Genomic DNA, 27,259 nt, shown 5'->3' with positions numbered 1-27,259 from the left:
AACAGGTTCTTTATTAACCAATGGTATTCACAGCATACAGAGGGGAATTTCATATCACCTCCCCTTTTCTGTTTAAATAAAAAAGGTTTTAACTTTCCCATAGTAAAATTACATATAACAAAACAGGTATCAAGCAAGAATTACAGTTACAATATTTATATCTACTTTTCTTTCATAATAACTAAGGAAAACTATAACTACAACTATCTATTCTTCAACTCCATAAAAGCCTCCAGAAGGATATAATATTACCTAAGTTAACAGGAAGTGCATTGTAAACAACTTCCAAAACTCTAGAATTGACAGAGACATCTCGTTACCTGGAGAATCACCCAAATTTCTTCCATAATGTTATGGGCACCCATCTTCAGCCTACTGGCCCATAGTATCTGGCAGGCTTTTCCATGAAGCAGGAAATTTCAAAGACAATTCTACCTATAATGGCAGTTTGTCAGTCACTTTCTTCTGTGTCCTGCAGAATGAAGCAGGGACCCTGAAGGATCTTCTCACCTTTAGGCAATTAAGCAAATTCAGCAGTCATTTATCTGTGGGTCTTGCATGTCCAGTTCATTCAGCACAGCATCAAGCATTCCAGGCAAGAGCAGTTTCTTACCCAAATGGCTAATCAGTGCTAATTAAGGACCCTCTTCAGTTCCCATCATCCTCTTGAAGTAGCCTGGTGCTTCCAAGAGCAGATGTGTCTCACTGTCATGAAAAATCCTAATTTCTTAAAACATTTTAAATGCCATATTTTGTAGTCTTTGAAACGTTTGAAGAATCCCTATCCATCTGAAATATATCTCTATACACCTAGAAAATCTAACATGACTACACATTTGACTATTATAGGTGATTATCTATTAACCTATATTTCTTAATCATACATTATATTTTCAAATGAACTGCACAAACACAATATCTTAATCAAGAGCAGAAATATACATATGCACAGTATAACAAAATTGGCCTTAAATCTGTATCAATAGATCTAGATCCATACCAATGCAAAGTATTCATCTCTATAGCATATCCCCTTTAAATGTAAACAAACATTTGTAAACAATCATTTATGGAATTTAGGTATAGTTTTCTCCAAACTGTTTACTGCTTTTTATTGGGCAAAGTGATTTTTTGGGGTGTTCACGGTGACCTTTCAGGGGGTCTTGGTCCATCAAACCACATTAGTTTGGAAGGATTCCACAGGTTCTCATTCTCTGTACAAACAAAAGAAGCCCTTTTCCAAAGCAACATATCCTTAGACTCAAATTTTAAAGTCAAGAGACCTTTAAAATATATATGTTGAATAAGCTTAGCAGCCCATACACAATGAAATGTCTCTCTGTACTTAGCTCCTTCACAGTCAAAAATTCAAAGAAAGCACAATAATATACACAATCCAGATTCTCTATATTTTCCATCTTTACATGGCTTATTATTTTACTCTATTACTTTTTAATATTTATTTTATCTTTACTCCTTTAATCTATGACTGACTGTACTGTCTCTTTAAAGACTTTGTTTTATTTTTTTCTAAACCATTTACTTCTTTTTATAACTCTATAGTCTTTATCTTCTCTCCCCCAAGCCTACGCACATTTTTTAAACACACTGTGTCTCATTTAGAGGTCTTTTGTGTCTGAATCTGTCCTTATTGCATGTCTGTAATCCATTTCTGACCAGGACAGCTTCTTAAAATGTTAAACGGCTTGGCTAATATTAAGGTTGCTTTGTCTTTTGGCTCCATCCAGTCCGACATGGCAGAGGTTTGTTCAGTGCCTCTGGGAGCCATGTACAGTGCCCCATTTTTAGGCACACAGCATGTCTATGTTGCTGTTAAGCAAGTTGTAGCACTTTATTCACAGAACCCATTTAAATGCTCCATAGCCAGACCTCCTGAAAGAGTCAGAGCCGTTTGTGCTAGCAGCAAGGCCCAGAAATCCGCCATTTCAAAACTGTGTGACTTTTTTTCTGCTACCTCTGAATCAGGAAACCCTCTCGTAAAGGAGCCACAGCATTCTGCCATCAAGCAAAGCCCATTCTGGGGAGGAAGGATGCAGCTAAACTTTGATTTTAGTGTCTAGAATTCCTTTTCAAGCTCTCTCAGGTTTTATGTAGATTTAGCTAGCACACGTTGAGGTGCCAATTGGTAGTACATTGGATACCAATCTGTTGTATGAGGCCACTGGTTTGTTCCCTGCTGAAATAATCACTCAGAAAACCATTATTATTTGCAAAGCTGTTTGGCCAATAGCTTAAATGTATTTCTGGCTAAGTCTTATATCTTAATTTAACCCATCTCTATTAATCTGTGTATAACCACAAGGTTGTGGCCTACCAGCAAAGTTTCAGTGTGTCTTTCTCTGGAGGCAACTCCATGGCTTCTTTCTGACTCCGCCTCCCCCACCCCCCACCCCCGGCATTCAGTTTAGTTTTCCTTGCCTACCTCTATTCTGCCCTGCGCAGGCCTAAGACAGTTTCTTTATTAACCAATGGTATTCACAGAATACAGAGGGGAATCCCACATCACCTCTCCATGGGGTTAGGAATCTAAGTAAATGGATTCACTGGAAATACATAGTATGGAGAGCTGTAAAATTAATTCAACATGTGATAAAGAAATGTTATGTGATAGAGTTAATGTGCTGTGAAGTCATACTGCTCCTCTGTTCAATTCTGTTGCTTCCTACTGTTTCTAACAATGTCTGGGCAGCTTGGTTGATGTTTGCTTGAACTGTTAGTGATCATCAGCATGTTTGCTACTTCAGTCTACTCTTGAGGAATAGGGTGCAGAGTGTTATTGATCTGTATGGAGAGACATCCTGATTTTCAAGTTGTGACTTAATAAGCATCTTTATTTCTATATTGCTCACCTGCTGCCAAAATTTATATTGTATCTCAAAGGAAGACAATGTTGTAAATAAATAAGGAAGGGGAAAAGGAAGAGAAAGGGAGATGGGGTAGGAAAGAGGAGGGTGGGGAGTGGTTGGAATCTTCACAGTTGAAGAAAATTTTGTTATTTAACTTAGTTGCTTGTTCACCTCTTTGGTTTGATGGGTCATCAAACCATGCCCTCTTCCCCCATATGCTCTTCTATATTTTGAAATAAAAATTTATCATAATAAGACTAAATTGCTAAGAGATTATAATATTAAAAGTATATTAAACCATAGCAAGTAGGGCTGGAGAGATGGGTTAGTGGTTAGGAATACTTTCAGTTCTTGCAGATGAGGACCTGGGTTGATGTAGCCGGAGACTCCTCATTCATTTCTCGGCTGCTCTGACCCGAATAATCACACAGAGACTATATTAATTACAACATTGCTTGGCCTGTTAATTCAGGCTTCTTATTAACTAACTCATACATCTTAAATTAACCCATTTCTATTAATCTGTGTATTGGTATAAGGCTATGGCTTGCTGGTAAGGATCTGGCGTTTGTCTCATTCAGCAGCTACATGGTGTCTCTCTGACTCTGCCAATCTCTCTATATTTCTCTGTTTGATTTCCCGCTTTATTGGATTTTCCTGGCTTTATTCTGCCCTGTCATAGGCCAAAGCAGCTTCTTTATTAACCAATGGTAATAGAACATATTCACAGCATACAGAGGGGAATCCCACATCAGGTTTGAGTCACAGCACCCATATGAAGTTCCCAGCTCCATAACTCTAGTGCTAAGGAATATGATGCTTCACTGGAACTCATAAAGCATGCATACGTGTGCGGGCAAGCACACACACACACATATTTATTTGCACAAATAATCTTTTTAAACAATAAGAAGTGAAGTGATATAGAAAAGAAACCATTGGTGGTAGAGGTTGGATGTTTCCAGGTTGGTTTTATGTTTTGTGCCCGGTTCCAGCTTTTAGATTATTTCTATAATAGGAATGACTTCCCTGTCTTTAAAAAGTCACTTTTATATGTAGGGTTTGGTGGCAAATGCCTGTAATCTAAGCACCTGGAAAGCTGAGGCAGGAAGGGCCTGATATGTTCAAGGCCAGTCAAGACTATGGATTGAGACCCTGCCTCAAAATGAAGGGTCCAGGAGGGATCAATTCTGTGGTAAATCATTTTCTAAAAAGAACTGAAATGTCTGTTATTGGTGAGACTTGTAGAAATGGAATGGAAGATAATTTATTTGGTTTTTGTAAGTCTGTGAGAATACAGAAAACACTTGACTCTTAAGAATTATTTTATGCTAGTGTATTATTTCCTCGAGAGCCACTTTATTGAATTCCCTTTGTTGTTGTTTTAAGCAGGGCAGGTGTTCTCATTTGTCCAGTTGATGGGTTGCCCTCCCACTTTAGATGCGGTACTTCTTGAACCTCAGCTGTGGCCACACGTGCTGACCCTAGCTGCTGCTGTGAGCAACAGTTAGCATGTTGTTCTACTTAAAGGCTAGCAATTGAAAGAGCAGCATGTAAAGTTCCGGAATGTACAGAAAATCATAGCGGTCTGGCTGGAGAAGTATCTAGGAAGCTTAAGAGCCAGGTTTAATTACTTGGCAGTGCAAAGCCATTATCCCTTTTATGAAGCATGGAAGAGGAGTGTGAGTGAAGACAATGGGCATTTATCTGACCAACTAATCAGACCTATCCGGCAAGAGCCCTGCAGTCTGCAGGCAGGGAGCAGTTTTTGAAACACCCCTAAATGTTCCAGCTTTAAATAGCAACGAGTCTCCTAAACTGATTCTGCGTGCTGCCGGAGAAATGAAAGCCGGCTGCCTTGGAGGCAGGAAGCTGACTAGCGAGATGCTTAATTATCGTGGAAGTAAGTGCTTGTTACCATTGAGTGCAGCATGCAGTGTGCGGTCCTCCTCAGTGTCAGAGCGTGATTTGTAGACAATGCCGCCCTGTCAGCGCGGTGCTGGTTCAGCAGCATCTTTCCAAACATGTATCTGGCAAGAATTTAAAGGCCACCTCTTGTGCAATTTGCGGAATGCTGGAAAAGGATCCCGTGCCTCTCTTCAGGATGTACGCACCCATGCAGGAGTCTGTGCTCACACTCTGTGCCTGCTGTCTCCTGCCTGACGAGCTCATGAGGAAGTTCATCTTCCTGCCCGTCACCTGGAAGGATGGCAGCAGTTTTCTGTAATCTGGTGGAGGACATGGAGCCGGCTGCCCAGAGCAGCATTTCCTTTCTGTCGTCGTCATAAATTAGCACTGATGGGGTGGAGGAGGCCGCAGTGCTTAAGGAAATGCAGGCATTTTGTGAATTAGCGTAAGACTTCCAGCCCGAGAGTAGAGGAAAGTGAGGAGAGCTTGGGAAAAGCTGGAAGTGAGTGCCGGCTGCTTCTGCCGAATTCTTCATGTGGGTAAGTAAGAAAGTGGAGGAAAAAACAGACGCATGCTGGCGGGTATGATGGCTCCAGGAAACGCCGATTGTTTTCTCTATTCTGTGTATATTTGCTCTTGCCAACTATGGTGAGCTTTTGTAGGGAAATAAGTATCGATTTGAAATAGGAATTTTAAAAATGTGCTGTAGCGTAATCAATAAAAATCATGTTTAATTTCTAGCATTCTCAGAAGGCTGTCTTGCATTGCTCTTATTATCTGGTTAGGTTGGTTTTCTCTCAAACTTCTGGTCAGCACAGTGGAATGATGTCTCTATTATTAGAGGTCATGGAAGCAAAAGTCTGTGCTTGCATTTAGGAGCCTCGATGCCCTAGAACGAGCTGGTACCCCTCCCAATTCAGCTAACCTGAAGTATTCATAGCCCTTCTTACAATGTAATTGATTGGTTTATTAATTGTTTATACTTTTTTCTTTCACATCTCCTTTATTAAAATGTGGCTTTTGGAACTATGCACCACAGTCCAGTATTGAGTCTCCTGTCCGGGTGTCTGATTGTAGCAGTTGCAGATTTATTATAAATGCATTCATCAAAAGCTAATTCAGGTTGTCTTCCTCTCTTTAGGGGGAGAATGGGATTATGGCAACCACAGAGTCCCAGTGATGCAAGTTCTGTTGAGTCTTTTCTGAAGGAAGCCTCTGTTAGAGTGCAGCACGGAGCTACTGTGGATTACAATGTTGGGAAGGTCTGGATTCCCAGGGTCTGAAAACAAGGCACCATTTAACCTTTTCAATGAAAAGGCTTAAGGTCGCAACACGACTGCTCTATGTTCTGCGAGCCATTCTCTAAAGCAGAAGTGCACATTTAGAACACAAACATGGTGATCCTTCCTGCAGGGATTTAAGTGATTGCTTTTTACACCATGACCAGCTTGAAGCGGTCGCAGACGGAAAGGCCTGTCACTGCAGACAGAGCCTCTGTTGTCAGCACAGACGGCACCCCCAAAGTTCACACTGATGACTTCTACATGCGTCGCTTCCGGTCCCAAAATGGCAGCTTAGGATCTTCAGTCATGGCTGCAGTAGGGCCCCCTCGAAGTGAAGGTTCTCACCATATAACCTCTACCCCTGGAGTCCCCAAGATGGGGGTTAGGGCAAGAATTGCAGATTGGCCTCCAAGAAAGGAAAATGTGAAAGAATCTAGCCGCTCAAGCCAGGAAATAGAAACCTCAAGTTGCCTTGAGAGCCTGTCCTCCAAAGGCAGTCCTGTGAGTCAGGGGAGTTCTGTTAGCCTCAATTCCAATGACTCAGCCATGCTAAAGAGCATACAGAACACTCTGAAGACCAAGACAGGGCCGACGGAGAACATGGACTCCAGATTCCTCATGCCCGAAGCCTACCCCAGCTCCCCTAGGAAAGCCCTTCGCAGAATCCGGCAGCGCAGCAACAGCGATATCACCATAAGTGAGCTTGATGTGGATAGCTTTGATGAATGTATCTCCCCCACCTACAAGTCCGGGCCGTCATTGCACAGGGAATATGGTAGCACATCTTCAATTGACAAGCAGGGAACATCCGGAGAAAGCTTCTTCGATTTGTTAAAGGGCTACAAAGATGACAGATCTGACCGAGGTCCAACTCCAACCAAACTCAGTGACTTCCTCATCACCGGTGGGGGCAAGGGTTCTGGTTTCTCCTTGGATGTGATCGATGGGCCCATCTCACAGAGAGAGAACCTCAGGCTTTTCAAGGAAAGGGAAAAACCACTCAAGCGACGCTCCAAGTCTGAAACTGGAGACTCGTCCATTTTTCGTAAATTACGCAATGCCAAAGGTGAAGAACTCGGGAAGTCATCGGACCTTGAAGACAACAGATCAGAAGATTCCGTGAGGCCCTGGACATGTCCAAAGTGCTTTGCCCACTATGATGTCCAGAGCATCTTGTTTGACTTGAATGAAGCCATTATGAACAGGCACAATGTGATTAAGAGGAGAAACACTACCACAGGAGCCTCAGCGGCTGCCGTGGCTTCCTTAGTCTCTGGACCTTTGTCTCACTCAGCCAGCTTCAGCTCTCCTATGGGCAGCACGGAGGACCTGAATTCCAAAGGAAGCCTTGGCATGGACCAAGGAGATGACAAAAGCAACGAGCTGGTCATGAGCTGTCCATATTTTCGGAACGAGATTGGTGGGGAAGGCGAGAGGAAGATCAGCCTGTCGAAGTCAAATTCTGGCTCCTTCAGTGGGTGTGAAAGTGCCTCCTTTGAGTCCACCCTCAGCTCTCACTGTACGAACGCAGGGGTGGCGGTTCTCGAAGTGCCCAAGGAAAGCTTGATGCTGCACCTAGACAGGGTGAAAAGGTACACCGTGGAACACGTGGATCTCGGCGCATACTATTATAGGAAATTCTTCTACCAGAAGGGTGAGTAAATATTACATTTTTTTTTTTTAGTTTGCTCTACTTGTAGGGAAAAAAATGACAGGAAACATATACCGACTGTTTTAGCAGTGTGACATGAGACGTGCTTGGGTTCTTTGTTATGATGGCTAAAATGTTTCACTAGCTTTTTGGTATGATTTTTCTTTCATTTTGGTAGTAGTTCTTTCCCCCTTAGGATATTGAAATGTCTTATAAATTACATATATATGTAAAGTTGAAACTGTTAGATACAGCTTTTTAAAAATCACTAAATAGTTTTCATACGCCCCCATTTTTTAGTACTTTTCGTTACCTCCTGAATCTTTTATGAAAGTTATATTTCTGTCCCTTTCAGAGCACCACTGGTAAAAAAAAATTCATTATGTGATTAAAGTCTCATAACCAGTGAGTTCTGAATGTAGGCTTCAGTTTGAGTAGAAAAGGCACTAAAGATGGAAGCAGCCTTAACCTTTAATGTTTTGGTGGTTTCTTTTCTAGTCTTGTAGGTGGTAGTCTAAGAGAGAGAGAGAGAGAGAGAGAGAGAGAGAGAGAGAGAGAGAGAGAGAGAGAGAGCGTGTGCGTGCGCGCACACACACACACATGTGCACATCTGAGATTCCATAGTTTTATTTTGTACTTTTAAGAATAGCAGGAGGGCTAGGCAGTGGTGGCGCTGCCTTTTATCCCAGCACTTGGGAGACAGAGGCATGTGAGTTCAAGGCCAGCCTGGTCTACAGACTGAGTTCCAGGACAGCAAGGCTGTTACATAGAGAAACCGTGTCTCAAAAAAAAGCAATTAAAAAAAACCCCAGCAGGATGATTTTTGAAAAGTAGTCTAAACGGACTCTATCAGTTTTCTAGTGTTTTGAATGGCATTGAAATCAAGGACTTGGTCTGCCATCCAGACACCCACACGAGAAGCATGATGGTGACCATTTACTGTGGTCCCTGGGTAGTTGGCTTTCTCTGCAGCTGTGTGAAGAGGCCTGTGCTGAGGCTTCTTGCTTTTCAACGCCTCCAGTGAGGTTGTGATTGCTGACTACTGTGTAGTGTTTGAAATGTTACTTAGATTCATTCTCCTGAAGTTTAGTCTCAGATGCAGAATTCCTTCTAGCTTTATGAGATTGCTCACTCTAGACTCTCAGTGTTTTTAAGATTACTGTAGAACAGACACTATTGAAGGTTTACAGGTAAAAAAAAAAATCATGTCTCATCACTAAACATCAATCTCTCTTATTCCTAAGTATCTACATCATGGCTTCTGAAACCAATAAAATGGAAATCCCACTTTTATTTTTAAAGTGACTTTCTGAAGTTTGGATTTAGAAACAGTTTTTCTTTTGCATGTGAGGGCAGTGGGTTTCTCAGACTCACCAACTTTGCATTTAGGGGCTGATTGTTCTTTGTAAAGGTGAACACTGTCCTGTACCCTGTAAGATCAGCATGCTTGGCCACTACTTCCTAGATGCCAGTAGGTTTTCTCTGTGTCCCTCCCCACCAGTGAACACAGATGAAAATGTGTCCAGTATTGCCAGATGTTCTTTGGGATTAATTGCCTCCAACCAAGAATTCCTGCTATATATTACTTCAGAATTTTCCTAAGCTTTTCTGAGTGTTCGCAGATCTCTGAGAAGCCATCTTGTTCCGCCAGTCCTCGATACTGACTTTGAGTCTGACATCTAAGTGAGCATGCTTTATGTTCACTAGTAGCTTTTGCCTGCTGGGCAGTGTAATAATATTTGGCATGAGCAGTTTTCAGCACTGGTGGACCAGGCTCTGTGATAAGCCTTTGAGAGATGACGGTTTGTATTTCTGACTCTCGGTGCACATGAGGGAGAAGATGTGTTGTTAGTCACACTTTCCAGAGGAGAGTCCTAGGGCTTAGGCAATAGGCTGTCAAGGAACTCCTTTGTTCTGGGAGGGACAGCCGTGTTCTCTGTCACTCTTCCCTCGTCTCTATTATGCCAGATGAAAGAAAGGGGGAACCTTCTTTTAAGTATTTTTATCTTTCAAAGGTATGGAATCAGAATTTGAATTCCTAGAGTCCAGAGTGAGTCGTCTTACTGATTCACAGAAGCTCATAAACTCAGAAGCCCAAACCCAGCAGTTGGTGGGTTGGAGCCTAGAAAATACCCTGGTTCCAACCAGTGTAAGTGCTTAAATGAAAACACCATCTAAAGCAGGTAATCGTTAAAAATACATCTCTCTGAGATATTTACTACATAGACATTACTCCTGTGGGTCCCAGTGCCTTGCTGACACTGGTTCTGCTGGGCACACTGCCTCGTATTAATGGGACAAGCTAGTGATGTCCTCTAGCACTGAGCCTTTCTGTAATTCCCTCTCATTGTCCAGTTGTCGTGCCACATCTAGCCCACAGCTTTCTTCTTAGTGGCTTGCCTCTGGAAAGCCTTTCTAAAGCTGCCAGTTTAGTTTTCATAGAAACCGTATTTGTCTTTTATGCTCATTTAGTCAGCTTCTATAATTAAACTTCATAATTAAAATAAGTCAGCTGGCCTCAGCAGCTCTAGGAAGATGCAGTGAATTCTGCTTCCATCATGAAGTCCAGCTGGTGGGAGCAGAAAGCGCGTGTGGCACAAGAGGCGGCCAGCTTGTGCCACTGGCATCTGTCAGCCAGGTGTTGGGGACAGTAAAAGAGTGGCTAATTCAAGAGGTCAATCCAAGGAAAGTCATGGAATGTGCCTGCTCTTAGAACACTGTTTGGGCTGCAAGCCTTAGAATTTCTTAGCCATTTGTTACGTTATTGATGATGTCATACAAATGATGACAATTAGGGTTGGAGAGATGGCTCAGTGGTTAAGAGTATTGTCTGCTCTTCCAAAGGTCCTGAGTTCAATTCCCAGCAACCACATGGTGGCTCACAACCATCTGTAATGAGATCTGGTGCCCTCTTCAGGCATGCACACAGACAGAATATTGTGTACATAATAAATAAATAAATAAATAAATAAAATAAATGAGAAAAACAACACTGTTTAAAAAAAAAACAAATGATGACAATTATAACACGAAGCAGAAATTAAACTCCCCAAAAGCATAACTGTATATGAAATTAGTGATGACAATAATATAATATATTAATACAATAAAGTATAATTAAAATAATTCTGCCTTATAATTTTTATGTAGCTTTGTCTCAGTGAGATCTGTGCCTACCTCTTATCTCCTTCCCCCAATCTTTATGCGGAAAGAGTATAGCATAGTCAAGAGGAATTTACCCCCAGCAACAAGGCTGTAGCACCCCTAGTGTGGTTGTCTCCCCCTTTAGCACCTCTGTCCATTCACCTGTTTAATGTGTCCCTGACTGTAGGGACTGTGGCTGTTTCCAGGGGAAATCAGTACTATTATTATTACTACTATATGTTAGATAATAAATTATTATTATTTCCTGTATTGAAACATAGCCTTTAATCAGTATTATATGTAATATTTAATCATGTTCAGCTGATGAAACTAATTGCTTTGATACTACATTGTTGTGATAAACATTACTATTTTCTAGATTTAAACATTAGAGGTCACTTGACTCCAGCATAAAGGTTGAGTTTCACTGGATAAATGCTGGACCAAGAGAGGGACTCAGTGCTTTCCCCTTGGATAAGCAGTACACCACCCACACTCTTCCTTCTGCTGCTTTCTCTTGTCCTCTCCTGTTGGGTTTTTCATCCAGCATGAAATGGCAGCGAGGATGTTGTTGATATGTTGTATTTCTGCTTCGTTCTCTATGTAGTTTCCTCACTTAATGCTTTTAATATTCGCATGAACCTGTCATTGTGGTTAAATGATGAACCATATGCTGGGCAGTAGGGTTGCATCAATTTAACTCACTTGTATTCCTTCAAGAACATTCATAGTTTTGTGTTCAGTTTTTCTTTGGTCACCAACATCAAAGTACCAAGGATTTTATAGAGGGCAGACAGATACTAAGGTGGAGTAACTAACTCGAGTGTTGCTGGTGAATAGCATGGCTTGTAGGAAGGGAATCTTTCCCAGCTGTTAGCTGTCTTATATATTCTGCAATTGCAGTAATGGAAGCGAGGTGTGCATGGGTTGCTTTGATGTAGTATTTATTGGGACTGTGATTAAAAGTAGTGTGTGTGTATGTGTGTGCACGCACATGTGCACGAGAGAGAATGGGGGGGAGAGTCGGTGGGGCATTGCTTGGTGTCATGTTATAAAGGTGTTCTGGTAAGGCAGGGTTCCTGTTGCTCAGTGGCCAAGAAAAACAGCTGTTGTAGGCTATTTGATAGAAAAGAGTAACCAATAAAACCGTTAACTCGGAGCCAGTGACTTGATTGTTCTTACCTTCCTCTTCATACAACACACAAATGCATATGTATACACACATGCACGCTCACGAGCATGCATGAGTACACAGTTGAGTATGCTGGCCTTGTGATAGGAAATTTAGGGTTCATTTGTACCTATAAAGTCTGGTTGCTGCTTCTCTCTTTTTGTCTTGTAGTCGGCCATCTGTAGCAGTGCTCTCTAGAACATGGCAATGACATGATTTGTATTAAAGTGACAGCGTCTGAGCTGATGTATCCTGTTTTGCTATCAAGAGCTGTGTCTCATGTCCCAGTCTGTTAAATGAGCATCATAGGTAGAATGAAAGTGAAGCAAAGAGAGGATACTGAGAGTCAGAGAGCCACACTGCTCCACAACCTCTAGCTAAACTCCCTAGTACTAGAGTAAGAACATTCAACAGGGGAGCAGGTGCCTGGCCATGTCACTTCCTCCCTTGCCCCTATCCACATGCTTAGGTACCAACTAAAGGCTGCTCTGGCAGAGTGTGGCTCACTCAGCTGCCTAACTGCCACAGATCGCGAGGTCAGAAACTCAGCTAATTGCTTTTTTTGTGGGGCCGAACCAATGGCAAGTTTTTCCAAGAGGGAAATCAGGGTTGCATCTCAGTGGTTGCTGCATGTAGAGCAGTATGAGACCCTCATTCTATCCAGGAAAAGAGCCAACTTTAAAAAGCATAAGTAGATTTGGGTATGGTGGCACACTCCTTTAATCCAGAACTCAGAAGGCAGAGGCAGGTCTAAGTTCCAGGCCAGTCTGGTCTACACAGTGAGTTCCACGACAACCAGGCTATATAGAAAGATCCTGCCTCAAAAACAAAACAAACAAACAATAAAAACAAACAACCCCCCCCAAAGCATAAATAGGCTTGCTTGTTATAGAAAATAGTATGGTGATACAAAAAATAAAGTTTTTTTTCTATGCACAGGACTACCCCAAGAACTTTTACACTAGATTTAAATATACAAATAACCACGTGTTCATTTCTTTACTTTTTCGATGTTCAGATAACATTTAGTACCTATTTTGTGAGTTCTTCCCCTGCAGCTCTGAGGGGCTTTTGTCCCATGTAGCCTCCCTTAACACAGAAGGGCTGAGGGCTCGTACTGGAAAGTTGTGAGTGCTCCACCAGGACATGTCATTGTGGGGTAAAAGAGCATCCAGCAGGGTAGAGAGTAGAAACCCTCACTTGTAACTGTGGGAATGCCTCCTTCTTCCTGCCAGCCCCCTCCAGCAGCCATTCCTTCCCTGTCCCAGTAAACACTCAGTTAGTCTTCCTTCCTGTCTGCCCATCAAGGAACCTTGACCGACTCCCAAGCCTTGCAGCCCCTCCAAGGCTCAAGCCCTTGCCTACAGCTCATCCAGTCACCATGGCACCCTTGTTTGTATGGGATACCTTGGGTTTGTATTGAGCCATAGCAATGCAAACACACCTCAGTGATCAGGACCACAGGTTAGGTTGCTTGGGATATATAAGTGAATGTTTGATGCTAATGTGTAGTATGAACCGAGGGATTGGGATAGCCTGTGTAGCTTTGGGTACTGAGGCTGAGAGTCCCCTGTGTGTGTAGCCTTTTGTTGTTGTTCTCCAGATACTCAGTAGTGTGTGAAATTCTTTTTCTTTTCTCTTCTGGAAATGAGACCTGAAGTAACTGTGTGGTTACAGTGGTTTTGAGGGATTGACCCAATCATCGGTTGATGTCTGTAGGCATAGACACCCTCCTTCAGTCTCATTTTTTCACTATTGTGGGCTTGCATATGCATGTGAATGGTTTCTCTGCATATGAACTCTAGCATTCTCTTAGCTACTTTGAACTGATAGATTTTTTTTAACATTGTGGAATAGAATTTTTGAAAGATAATTGTTAGACATTTGTCATGGGCTGATGATAGTAGAACACTCATGAGTCTCTTACTCATTTGCCCTTTATTTAAACAGTTCTTTACATTTTTGCTATGATCATTTTGATGGAGTTTATTAAGGTCAACATAATTTAATAGTAAAAATTTTCCATTTTATAGCAAGTAAGCAGACTGTTGGAGCCTGCTTAAGCAAATACTGTTTTGTTTTTGGTTGGCTCTTTGATTGATGGTGGGTTTGAACCCAGAGACTTCAGATTGCTAGGCAAGCAGTCTACCCACTGAAATATGTCTCTGTTCCCTCAAAAGTTTTAAACAGCAAGACTCGATTTACTCTCTCCATGCCTTCAGCCAGCCAGCCTCCTTCCTTCCCTCCCTCCTTCCTTTCCACACAGGGTTTCATTGTCTCACCCAACTATTGATCCTCCTGTTACATGTCCCCAGGTGTGGGATTCTGGGGAACACCACCATGTCCATCGTACCATTTTCCAGAGTTACCTGTAGAGAGGTGACTTAGAACCTCAGAATCCTGACCATTTCCTAAGTGTGGGCACTCACTCCTGCGCATCAGTAATCACAGGCTCGGTGCTTTGGGACAGAACCCTAGCATGCAGCCTTCCCTGTGCAGCTGTCCCCATGGCGACCAGTCCTGGGCACTTAGTTCTCATAGAAGCTCTGCCCTCACAGTAGAATAAACCCTTGGGGACGAGACTGTGAGACTCTCGAAAGGCACACCTCAAGTTTCTTTAAACCGCTGACCGTTTCCCACCTTTGTTTCTGTCCTGTTATTCCCAGTATTCTAGCTTTATCTTTAATGTTAATATTCATAGTAAGAAAACAAAATATGGGAACTGATTGAACCCAGAAAGCAGAAATGAAGAGCCCAGGGAAACCCATGTTCTTCTCAGGCACCTTTCCTAGCTTCCTTCAGATTCTCTGGAAATGAACATATTAGAGGTCAAAGTTCATAGGATAACCTGTAACGACTGAACCCGAAATAATAGTGTGAAATATGAGAAAGAATGAGGTTGTTACAATTGGGGTTTGTACAACAGCCCCTGATCCTTTGTCTCCTAATAGACAATAGAGCTCATCTCTTAGGCTTACTGCAGGCACAGCCCCCACCCCACCCCCATGTCTCTTACTGTCTTTTCTAGAGAAAATGGGGGGGGGGGTTGACTCTTCCACGTAATCAGTTGGGGGTAACTATAAGATTAGAATGTGAGTGTTTTTATGGCTTTAATATATGTTATCATGCTGATTCCTGAAATGTTTGGGGTCCATCTCTGGGGTGGGAGTCCCAGCTCTACCAGGGGCTTCTTTGTATTGTTTTACTTTTCATGTCAGAGGCATTTCCAGTGGTGCTAGGAAGAAGATAGACCGTTTAGCTGGTTGGTGTTAACTTGTCTTTTCACTCTTTATTTTCCCCATTTAAAATTTTAAGCTGATGATTTTATGTAAGTATTTAAGCCATAAATTATACTTTTATAAATTATTGAGTAAAAATTTGAGGTGTATCTTAATTATTCATAATTATATTCAGTCGAGAGTACAATGTCCCTAAGGAACTGTGTAACTGAAATGCTAACACACAGATAACAAATACAAAAACCAGTGTGAGCAATCCAGAAACTGTGGTAGAAGACTGTAACTCTGTGGCTCAGCCTACCTTTTCTCCTTTGTAGTTAAAATGCTAGGCGTGACTTTTTTGACGGCACATGTGTCCACATAGCGTAAGCACAGATGGAGTGACTGCATTTGATACAGTTCCTGGAGTTCCCAACCATCCACCTTTCTTATCTCTAAGAATGTCAGATACTCAATATAATTGTGAATGAATTGGCCATATATACGTGGAATGTCCCAGGAATGATAGGGTTCCTGAGTGTTCTTGTTAGATTTCATACTCCATAAGAAAACTTTGGGGGTTCCAGGCATGTTGTAATGGGAGCGGTGGGGCTGCGTCCCCAGCACCCAGGCCGCCTGCTAGCTTGTGCCCCGAAATAACAACACACAAACTGTATTCATTTAAACACTGCTTGGCCCATTTCTATCTAGCCTCTTCTAGGCTAATTCTCACATATTAATTTAGCCCATTTCTAATCATCTGTGTAGCACCGGTCTTACCAGGAAGATTCTAGCCTACGTCCATCCTGGGTTGGAGCTTCATCGCGTGTGTCTGCCCGGGAGAGCGGAGCATGGCGTCTCTGCTCCAGAGAGCAGAGCTGTCGAGTCTGAGCTCACTTCCTCTTCCTCCCAGCATTCTGTTCTGTTTACTCCTCCCACCTATGTTTTAACCTATGAGGCCAAGCAGTTTCTTTATTACTTAACCAATGACCTTCCTTCATCACAGGCATGTCTCTGTAGTTGGTGTGTCTGCTGCTGAGTTTGGCTCCCAGAAACCATGCAAAGGTCAGTGGGCATGGTGGCCCGCTTGTAATCCACAGAGGTGCAATCAGGAACCCCAGAGCAAACTGACGAGCTATTCAGCCAAGTGGCCAGCTCTCAGAAGACATGGTTTCAATATGTAAGATGGTGTGCCATCTTGGAAGATACCCAACATAATCAACATAGTCCTCTACACACATGAACACATGTGCCCACAGATGTTAGCATGCCTCCTCACATGTACACCACACATAAACCAAACCAAAACAAAACTTGAGGATAAACATTTGTCAGAATATTCATTATGAGTAGTAAAGATTGGGAGGAATCAGATTATGGAATGATACTAATATGTCTCCTGTCAACACAAAAAAATCTTTGCAAATCATGAGTAAAGCAGAGCATGTGCTGTAAGCAGACTGCACACCCTGTGCCCACCAAACCGTGCTTACCTATTTGTTGTTTATAAAATTTTAGGAATACCTGGGAACACCGTGTAGATATAATTGCTAAGAAAGTGAACTTTGATATCATTAGTGGATACACCTGATTCTGGGGCTGCAGTTTAGTGCTTGTGACTGCCCAGAGCTTCCAGTTGCCATGCCTCTGAAAGTATGATGACGGTGTCTTGGGCTCTTGCATGTCACCGTGCTGATTTGACTGTCATGCCCGGGTTACGTCGTCTAGCAGCACGCCCACTCAGGTCTGCAGCTCCCCATCCTCGCTTTTCTTCCTCTCACTCTCCTCACCCGGAATCCCTGGCTAGTGTCATCTCTGCTTTCTTCCCCTCTCGTTTTTCCACACCAGAAGAAAGGCAGAGCCAACTGTGCATCTGCCTGGATAAGCTCCTTGTCTGTTCTTGCCAAGAATGGAGGTGGCTGGCTGAAGAGGGAAGGAAGCAGGACAGTGGTTCCCACACCTTTAATCCTAGCACTAAGGAGGCAGAGGTAGGCGGATCTCTGTGAGTTTGAGCCTAACCTGGTCTACAAAGTGAATTCCAGGCAGGCTTCAAAGCTACACAGAGGAGCAGAGGCTGGGATGCTGAGAGAAAGATGCTGAAATGGATGGACAGAGGCAGGCATGGTCAGAGACTAGACTGACCATGTAGAATCTGACACATTTGTCTTGAGATCAAAATCTAAAATCCAATTTACAATGGCTTGGCCAATTATACTCGTCTCCGGACAATACATCACATCAGGAATTTTAAGTTGAGTGAACTTGTGTTGTGTGCTTGAGGGGTTCACTCCCGTTCCTGTAACTCTATAGGCAAAATGAGGGGTTGTGTACCAACATGGGTTTTATTGCACAATTCTTACACAGCATGAGATTTTTTGAATATTCACAGTCTGATCCTGATAGAATGGGTTATCACAGTGAACCAGACCATAACCTCTGTTTATACCTGTGGGACTCACATAGATGGAGACTGTTCAAGACACTGCTGTAGAAATAATAGCTAGAATTCCTTGTTCATTTTTTAAAATGATGTGTCTGTACAAAGAGGTATATAAGTTCAGAAAGATCTGTCTGGCCTTATCAGACAAGAGGTGGGTGTATTTGAAGATAGAGCTTGAGGAAACTGTTTGAAGTGTGTTGACAATTATCCCATTACCCCGGCCCAGTTCAGAAATAGATGGGGAAAGCATGCACAGATATCCAGGTTTTGATCCTGACACCAAAAAAGAAATGTATTTTTCATTTTCATTCTTTAATTTTACAGTAATACTTGTATATCCCAATTAATACTAAAGTGATTGTTTAAATTTGTGCCTTTTGTTTTATAATGGCTTCTACACCTTTGTCTTTGAGATACATGAAATATTTATTTTCACTAATCCTGTTGGGAATTCTTAATACCTTCAAAGTACTAGTTTTACTATGTAAATCCTTCCAGTGCACTCGTTTTTTTGGATTTTCTTTTAGAAGACACCTCAGGGCACTCTGGGTGAGACTGAGTTAGAGCATGCAAATAAATGAAGCATGGTTGTGGGAGCTGGACAACTGAAGAAGTTTAAGTGGCCCTCATGTGTGAGAGGAAAGGTCTGGTTCTAGAATTGCTCCAACCAAGTGAGCAAGTGAGATCATAAAGACCTTTTAGGAAGCCATGAAAAATATCCAAGGCCTCTGAGAACCCGTGAGTGAATGTAAAGCTTCGTTGGGATTGGCCAGAACTGCATTTCAAAAGGAGTGTCTGACTGCACTGTGGGCTTGGAGGAAATGAGGCAGAGATGAGTATAGAGAGCGTGGGAGAGACAGTAGACAGTGAGAGATTCTTAGGGGATTGCATTCAAGGGGTGTGCCTGTTCTCACCTGGTGTCTGGGTGAATGCAGTGGTTGTTGGAACTGGGGCAGCTAGGAGTGCTGCCTAGTTCCCATGGGAAGGTTCACATAGAACTAGCAGTTGAAAACCTCAGAATGGATGGGTTAGTCAAGAATAAGAGATAGAATCAAGCAAAAACAGCCACAGTGGTTGAGGAGTAATCAGAAGGTGATAATCAGGGAGTAAGAGTGTTCTAGAAAAAAAAAGACCATCTGCACTAGATGTTCAGAGTTTGAACAAAGTAAACAACAAAAGCCCTGGTTGTTCTCCCTCTGAGGCAGCCGTGTAGTGGAAGTGAGCTCAGGGATCTAACGTGAAGGCTTGCACAGAAGTTTCCCGTGGGAAAAAGAGGAATGGACTGTTTACTGTCGAAGGGTGAGGAGAGAGAGAGAGAGAGAGAGAGAGAGAGAGAGAGAGAGAGAGAGAGAGAGAGAGAGAGAGAGAGAGCGAGCGCGAGCAGCTAGAGAGGAGTCAGTGAGAGTTGAGCAGGCGGTGACCAGGCCTATGTGTGTTCCTGGAAGTGCAGAGCGAGCAGAGGCCAGGATGGAGGGGATGAAGCCGGAGTCTGGCTGAAGGTGCCTCTGTGTGCATCAAGGTGGCCTCTGAAAGCCTTTGCTTTCCCGGTTTCATGTCGACAGCACTAGTGCTTGCTAAGGTTAGCCCCGCGGAAGCCGAGAGCTGACCAGGGAAGGAGCCTTAAGGCAGAGGGCTCTGATGACGAAATGGAGTGCTGTGTCTCTGTGAATTGTCCAGCAGCTGGAGCAGCAATCCCACCCACCTGAGACACATGAACTGTGTATGAACTGGAGTCTTTGAACTTAGAAGGAAGTGCAGTGTGTGTGGCCCACAGGCCCCTTTGCAGATCCGCTGTTGTTCTGCACTGCAGGATTGAAGACTCCTCCCAGGGTTTCTGAGTTGTCCCTTCAGTAAATGGTCTCGATGCTGTCTTGTTTTCCTTTAAGTTCTTGTCGACTTTTTTATACTATTTCTGTCTCCCACTCCCTGTTTCTCTCCTTGTCGTCAGTTGTCCTATCACATTGCTGTCTGCATGCCCTGCACCCTGGACTTTGTCAACACCGGGAATTATGTCACCTCTCTGAATAGAGCTGTGGGCTGGAAGACCAGACAACCAAGCTTGTTAGAATTGTGTGCAAAGTAAGAGTAAATAATCTGTGAGTGTGGTTCTCGTGTGCTGTGCTTTGAGGGTGTACGTGAGTGTTTGAATTTGTGGCGTTTATGGGGTTGTTTCTCAGTTGTCCATGTATGAAATGCTTGTTGCCTGTATTTTCATTGTGTTTTCTTATTTTGAATTTCCATGGATTATAATATTTTCAGAGCCTACAGTGTTTGTGATTATATCTTTTTAATTGTTCATTAGTGTTTATTTGCAAAATATTTTCACAAGCATTTTCTAAATTTCAAAACCATATGATTAGATATGCTAAATTATTTCTTATTATTCTCATGGATTTTCAAATGTGTATGTATTTTGTATGGGAATAACATGTTTTAAATATGCATTTTGTATGCCAACAATGTACCATGTAATGACTTAATTATTTATTCATGTCACATGTAGATGACATAGAACAATAAAAAGCAAACGTTTTGGGAGTTTGGAAACTAAGTAACATGCTTTGCTCGTCACATACTGTTGTGTTGTATGGGTTTTCTCATCTGTAAACATTTCATATTCATATCAACAGTTTTAACTTTTGAGGTATATGTCCATGTGCCAGTAAGTATCAGTTTGCTATTTCCTATAAGTCTTTTCAGTGCTAAGGATTGGATCTAGGCCCTCACGTACACTAGGCAAGCACTCCGTCACTGATCCCAGCTAACTCAATTTTGACTTCCACCTGCCTTCTTGTTAGACGGAAACTTTCCCAATACTCTACCTCACCTCTGCCAAGGCCATGCTAACGCTTGGGACCTAGTACAGTTGAGAGCATCGAGAATCATACGAGTCACCAGGGCACACTGGTTGGCTAGGAGATGCCTGCTTTCCCAGTCCACTGTACTCTGTAGGTTATGTGGCCATAGTTTATTTCATTCCATGGGAATTGTTGATAAGGCCAAGAACCCTGGGTCTAGCCGCCTACTGGGCACAGGGAAGTCTGTTCCTCTGAGCTCCTCTACCTGGCATACGCTTCCTGGGAGCATAGGGCTCAAGTGGCTCATTTTTCCAGTGCAGGGACGTCACTTTAACCCAGGAGAAACCCCTCTCCTCAAACTCTTATGTCTCAGTGATAAAGCCCTAACACCAGGTACATATAAGCTGTAGCACTACTCAGACAGTGCGACATGGGGAGAAAGCACACGAGGAACTTAGAATAGTGAGTGCGGAATAGTAAGAACCCAGCAGGCCTTCTCCATACCGTCTCCTCTAGAACAAGCCCTAGGTAGCCTTAGTATTTCTTGCTCAGTGAAGGATGATAGAATGTATTAAACGTACTTCTGTCTTACTCATAATTCCTGGGAAGTGATGTTGAACACAAACAGTGTTAGATAAATGGTCTAATATCATTTTATCTTGTTTTACCTAAGAACACTGGAACTATTTTGGGGCTGATGAGAATCTTGGTCCGGTGGCTGTGAGCATTCGAAGGGAAAAACCAGAAGAAATGAAAGAAAATGGATCACCATACAACTACCGGATCATTTTTAGAACTAGTGAGGTAAGTTGCAAGTGAGTAAGGTTTGGGATTTAATCTATAGGGGTAGTGGAGCAGAAGTGGGAGCCGGGATTAAATTCAGTAGGATAAAGTCACCATGTTCTTAGAACATAGAAGACTGAGGGCTGGAGACATAGTTGAGCTGATAAAGTGCTTGCTAGGACCTGAGTTTGGTCCCCAGCAACCAGATATCATAAGCCAGGCAAGGTGACCTGTACTGGAAAGGCGTAGAAGTCAGCAGATCCCTGGAGTCTTCTAGCTAGACAGCCTAGCTTTCTTACCAAGTTCCTGAGCGTCACTCATTAAAAATGAAAGTAGACAGCATCTGAGGAATGGCACCTGAGATGGCCTGTGCACACTCCTGCAGAAGAAAGGCCTGTTCTGCCTGTTCTGGTGGTGGTGGTGCCTGGGAGCAGGGTTGCCTACGTCTGGCTTTTCAGTCTAGCCCATGGTGAGAGTGGTGAAGGAATGGGAGTTTCCATGTGGAGAAAGACAGACAGGTCCAGAGGAAAGTGAAACTCTAAAAAACACAGATTGGGGGCATCTGAAAAGCCCTCGGCACCTGAGGAACCAGAGTCTCACAGCTGAGAATCCCCTAAGGCTTCAGCCTTCTCACCACTGACAGGCAGACATTTACTGAGCCAGGAGGAAAGGAAAGGCTCCTTCCTGCTTCTGTCCCTTCCGCATATTCTCTGTGGTCCAGAACATGTATTGTCAGAGGCAGAGAGTGATCTGTTTATGAGTGAAACAGCCTCCCCGAGGTCTTCAAATACTTTTCATGACTTTATTTATTGTGTGCATGTGTGTTAGGTGAAGTTCAGAGGACAGCTGCAGGCCTTGCCTTGACTCTGTTCTTCCACCATGTGTATTCTGGAGACGGACCTCCATTGTAAGGCTTGACGACACATGCCTCCTCCACTGCACCTCCTGCTCGACCTTCCAGAACTCTTAGGAGGCTGCATATGTGGGCTTTCGTTTTTAGATAAAGTTCAAGTTTTTAAGAAAGAGAAAATAAAATAGCCTATAAAGCATTTAAACCAGAAATCCGTGTGGACACATTGGGGGCTCTGAGGGTCTTTTTGCCTTTTTCTTTCCAAGCGTGTATGTAATTTATTCCAGCCATCAGTGTAATCCCCCAGCTCCTAATTCACTTTAGGATTGTTCTTAGGTATCAATGCCCAATACCCCTGAGGTATCAAGAAAATAATGGTTTTGAAATTGGTTTAAATAGAGTACTTGGCTTTTCCTTCAGTGAATACAGGGAAAGATTCAAGGGTTGACTTCACTTCCTAATTGTTTCCGAGCTTAAACTCTGGAGAAATTAAAAATAGGGGTTTAAAGGCAAGGCTTGTGTATCTAATATGTTGTTTGTAGTGACCAGGGAGGAGTGAAGAGCCCACCTGTATTCATGGGTTTCCTGTAACAGAGCTGGTGGCTCAAAGTGAGCCCTTTTCTGTCTTCCCAGATCTATTAGACTTCTCATTCACCCAATTTTTATTTCCAAGTGGTTTGTCTGTTGCTGTCTTTCTCAGCTCTCCAGCAAGCACCTATCCCCCCATGTGTGGCAGCCCCATCCACTAAACATATATACACATAATTCTGGTTGAAGCTCTATCCTAACTTTCCAGCCTTTTTTGTGGTATTGTTGCCTTTACCATGATCTAGCCTCCTACATGTAAAGCTGAGGTGGATTCTTTTCTGTAGGCCGGTTCTTCTCAGGCCCTGCACTGATGCCCCTGAACTTGCCTGGCGTTCTTCCTTCCTGTCCAGTGGTAACTGCTGTCCTGAGCAGTACAGGGGTCCCTGCCTGAACCCCTCTGGCTCCCGCCTCTCCCTTCTCCTCTTTCTCCCATGCTGTAACTAACTGTCTAGGCCCTGTCCCCTCCTACTAGTCTCCAGTTATAGGCCTGGCCCTCTTCCTGCAGGGCTCATCCAGTAAGTCCTTTCTCTTGGCCTTTCACTGAAAATTTCAAGTGACATGCTGTTCAGAAAGACATTGCGCTTGTTGTTTAGGGTCAAATTAATATGCTTCAGTCCCTGGCCATTTTTATAATTGTTTGTTTGGAACAGAAATCCTGACGTCACACTGAATTATTTCTTCTCATTCCTGCCTCAAGTTTAGTCTGTCAGCAACCTTTGCAATCTTGTCTCCAAATACTGTGTATCCGGAATTCAACCACTCCCATCCCCAAGGCTCAGGCCTAGTTCTACATCCTTTCCCCCAGTGGGGAATCTCTGTGAAATGCTGTCTAGAACTCTGCATTCTTCCTTTGGCATCCTTCAGCTCTCTGTGCCCTTCTGCAGAGCCCAAGTACTTGCTGGTCTGGAGCCAGTATACCCGAGTTCTCCCTGAACCCCTCCTGCAGCTAACTCCCTTGGCACTGTCTTCTCAGTGGGGCTTCCCCGCTGGACTTGGAAGGCTTCCGTGCTTTGCTCCTCAAGTGTTCCCAGGGCCTCCCGCATTCTCCCTCTAACTTGTGCTCATGAGCCGCAGGGTCCTTTGGCGTTCATCAAACTGAATTTTCTGCTCTCTCACATTTAATATCTGATCCTGTACCTTTTTATTAAGACTCAAGACAGCCTTGCATAGTGCACCTATTTATTTTGTTTGTTTTCTGTTTCTCCCACCGGAATGGAAGCCTCATGAGGATGAGACTTCCATTGTTCCTTACTGTGCTATGGAAGCAGCCCCCTTGCAGGGCGAGGGGTGGAGTGCAGCTTCACATTCTGGAATTCTGTCTTGTATTTTACTTAATTTCTCCAGTTGTGCACGTCATTTCTTCAGGACACCTGGTGAGATTGCACAGTGGAGCCAGGGGGCACAAAGCTCTTTACCAGCTGCAGTGCCTTCTGTCCTTTGTCCCCAGCTCCACTGCCCAGCTTTGATGTCCTGTCTCAGGTTCAGCTCAGCTGACCTCCTTTCCCACTCAAACCCTGACTTTCCCTTCCTCCTTTCCTCCTTTCCTCCTTCCTTTCTTTTTTTCCCCTATAACCAATGTCTAATGTCACCTGAAGTTTTTTTTTTCTAGTGGCCTGAGCCGCTGTCATTTCTTTTCTGCCTTTAGATTGTCTATTTTCTTCAGTGAATAGCCTTCCCTAAATTGTGTGTGTGTGTGTGTGTGTGTGTATTTCTCATGCCTCTTCCTGTTAAATGCCACACACACCCCCAAACATGTACTCTGTCAGCTGTCACCTTACTCCCTATTTAATGGAAATCTGTTTTATTTCTTAGATCATCGAGCTTTGGTTAAATTCACAAGCAGTTTTGCCACGTGGAACTTTGATCGAGACTACTATAGGCTTTCTGCCTGGGTTTATGTTTCTCTAATAAATCCCTGTTAATAAAGGGCGCCATTGCTTGAGGTTATGTTTGATAATAGCTAGAGGTCATTTCTCTTGCCGTGGACTATGTAATCACTGCTGGTATGAGATGTGAGCAGCTTTTCTCAGTCACACGTTGGGAAATGTAAAGCGTTATCCCCCCTCATACCTGTGTCATTTAAGAAGTGCACCATACGAGCTGGGCGGTGGTGGCACACACTTTTAATTCCAGCACTCAGGAGACAGAGACAGGCAGATCTCTGTGAGTTCAAGGCCAGCCTGGTCTACAAGAGCTAGTTCCAGGACAGGCTCCAAAGCCACAGAGAAACCCTGTCTTGAAAAACCAAAGAAGTACACCATACACATTTGAGAATTCTTGCGTGTCTCTGGATGGCCTCCTCCAGTGTGCAGTAACACAGAGACCTTGTTCTTAGTGGTCCCCGTGAGGACAGGCTACCTTTGCCACTTATGTGAACAATTCAATGCTATAATAAATATATCATGAGTTTTTTGACCTTGTGTGGAGTTTCTTAGAAGTGTTGACCTCATTTTTCATGCATTGGATATTCTGTATTGCTTCTCTCTCTCCTCCACTTCACTGACTGCCCGGTTGGCAGCTGTCTTATAGCCTGGGACAGAACTGTCCAGGCCTCCAGAGCCCACGTCTATTCAGTACCTCATGCTGTACTGACACCTCACCATAGTCTTCTCTCTCTTGTAGCTCATGACGCTGAGAGGGTCTGTCCTGGAGGATGCCGTTCCCTCCACAGCCAAGCACTCTACGGCCAGAGGGCTGCCTCTGAAAGAGGTGCTGGAGCACGTGATTCCAGAGCTCAATGTGCAGTGCCTGCGCCTGGCCTTCAACACGCCCAAAGTCACGGAGCAGCTCATGAAGCTGGACGAGCAAGGGGTAGGTGTGGCACTGAGGGACCCCATCCTTGCTGCTTGGGTTCCTTACTAGGTTTCCAGAACAGTCTTAGGTGGGGAGAGCTGTGCCATTTAGTATAAAGGATACTGGCTGCGATTGCTCATCTGGCCGCTTCTCTTCTGGTTTCTCTGTGTCGAAGCTGGTAGATAGAGGGTTTTAGCCATGTTCAGCTCTTTCCATGGTCACCCGCACATGTGATGGGTTTCTGAGTATGTAGGGGAAAAGACATGGCAGTATGAACAGTAATGGTAGCTATAATAATATTACATTACTAATAATTAGAATGATACTGGTAAGCACCACTGAATGTGCTCAACAGGTTCTGTCGTGTGTGTTTCAAGTATGTTATCCCATTTTGCCTTCCAACCTCAAGAGAATGGCTCTGTTACCATCCCTGACCATCCCCGTTGTAAAGATGGGGAACACGAGGCACAAAGAGATTATGTAATAAATTCAGTTTTAAACTATATATAAGTTAGGGAACCAGGATTCAAACACAGTCATCTGCTCCAAGCTTTAACTATACCGTTCCTAAAAGCTTAAAGTTTAGAAAGTCTGCTCTTCATAGTACTGTCTTTTTGTTTTGTTTTTCGAGGCCGGGTTTCTCTGTAGCTTTGGAGCCTGTCCTGGAACTAGCTCTTGTAGACCAGGCTGCCCTCACACTTGCAGAGATCTGCCTGCTTCTGCCTCTCGAGTGCTGGGATTAAAGGCCTGTGCCATCACTGCCCAGCTTCATAGTATTTTTAAAGATGCATTTTATCCTGGAGTTTTAAGTGTAGAAATTTGAAACTAAGGTGTAGCATCATTAAAATGCTAATGATTGCTGCCTCCATTCTCTGTCCCCAGTCATGATGTCCTTTGGTCAGGGTGCTTGGTGATTAAATGATCTGAGTAGAGGCTGCGTCAGAGGACTTAACCCTTGCCATCTGACAGTGCAGGCCACGTTCTGCTTGGAGTCATTTGAACACAGCTAATCTAACTTCTTTTAGCATTTTAGCCTCACCCTACCCTAGAAGTGGGTAAAGGTAGCTTGAATGTTGCATGTAAATTTTGACCAGGTATTGAATAGCATTTTGTGAACAAGTTTTTTTCTACATTTTCGTAATCAAAAATTCTGATTTTATTAAACTGAAATTGAACACCCAGTTCAAGGTACTTTAAGTCTTTCCCCTCTATTCAGTGGGCATATAAGATGAACCAGAAGCTGATGTAGCTTTTTGACTCCTCCTTTTTCTCTCCTGCTCTGCACAATGCATGGTAGCTATTGTCCCTTCAGGTGTCCAACTTTGTAGTGTGTAACTTTGGAGTACATTAAATGCGTTAGAAGGTGGCTGCTGCTGGGCTGAAGAGATGATCTTCCAGAGGTCCTGAGTTCAATTCCCAGCAACCACATGGTGGTTCACAACCATCTGTAATGAGCCTGCAGACATACACAGAGGCAGAATATGGTATACATACATACATACATACATAAATATTTTTTTAAGAAGGTGGCTGCTGCATGAGCTGGAGTACTCTGAGCACTATCTCCCAGCACATATCCTGGACACTAATAAAGGAGGAGGAACTGGGATGGCTGGGTTCAGCTTTATTAGTTCAGTCATTTCAAATTACTGCACTAACCCAGGAGGCAGAAGCCCACTCAGGCATGATAACATAGTCATATACTTAACCTTCTCAGTCTCTGCACGACAGATTACTTCATATAAAGAAGGTGTTTTATTAGCAT

General features: G+C 43.3%; 1 protein-coding gene across 14 annotated transcripts in view; it reads left to right on the top strand.

The window, feature by feature from the left end:
- Window positions 1-27,259, top strand: part of Sipa1l1 (signal induced proliferation associated 1 like 1) — a 284,116-nt gene that overhangs the window by 167,211 nt on the left and 89,646 nt on the right. For 12 of the 14 annotated variants that reach the window (XM_075948065.1, XM_075948069.1, XM_075948061.1 and 9 more), the window contains 3 exons: window positions 5,917-7,712; window positions 21,154-21,284; window positions 25,324-25,512. In XM_075948065.1, the coding sequence (XP_075804180.1) occupies window positions 6,215-7,712; window positions 21,154-21,284; window positions 25,324-25,512 (1,818 nt within the window). In that variant the 5' untranslated portion in view covers window positions 5,917-6,214. Of the gene's footprint in view, window positions 1-4,687; window positions 5,315-5,916; window positions 7,713-21,153; window positions 21,285-25,323; window positions 25,513-27,259 lie in introns of those variants that run through there. The other 2 variants (XM_075948070.1, XM_075948063.1) reach the window with 1 other exon arrangement.

The sequence above is a fragment of the Microtus pennsylvanicus genome, chromosome 14 (genome assembly GCF_037038515.1).
Source record: "Microtus pennsylvanicus isolate mMicPen1 chromosome 14, mMicPen1.hap1, whole genome shotgun sequence".
Classification (NCBI taxonomy): Eukaryota; Metazoa; Chordata; class Mammalia; order Rodentia; family Cricetidae; genus Microtus; species Microtus pennsylvanicus.
Note: the sequence above shows the minus strand (reverse complement) of the source record. Positions and strands in the feature narration are given on the sequence as shown.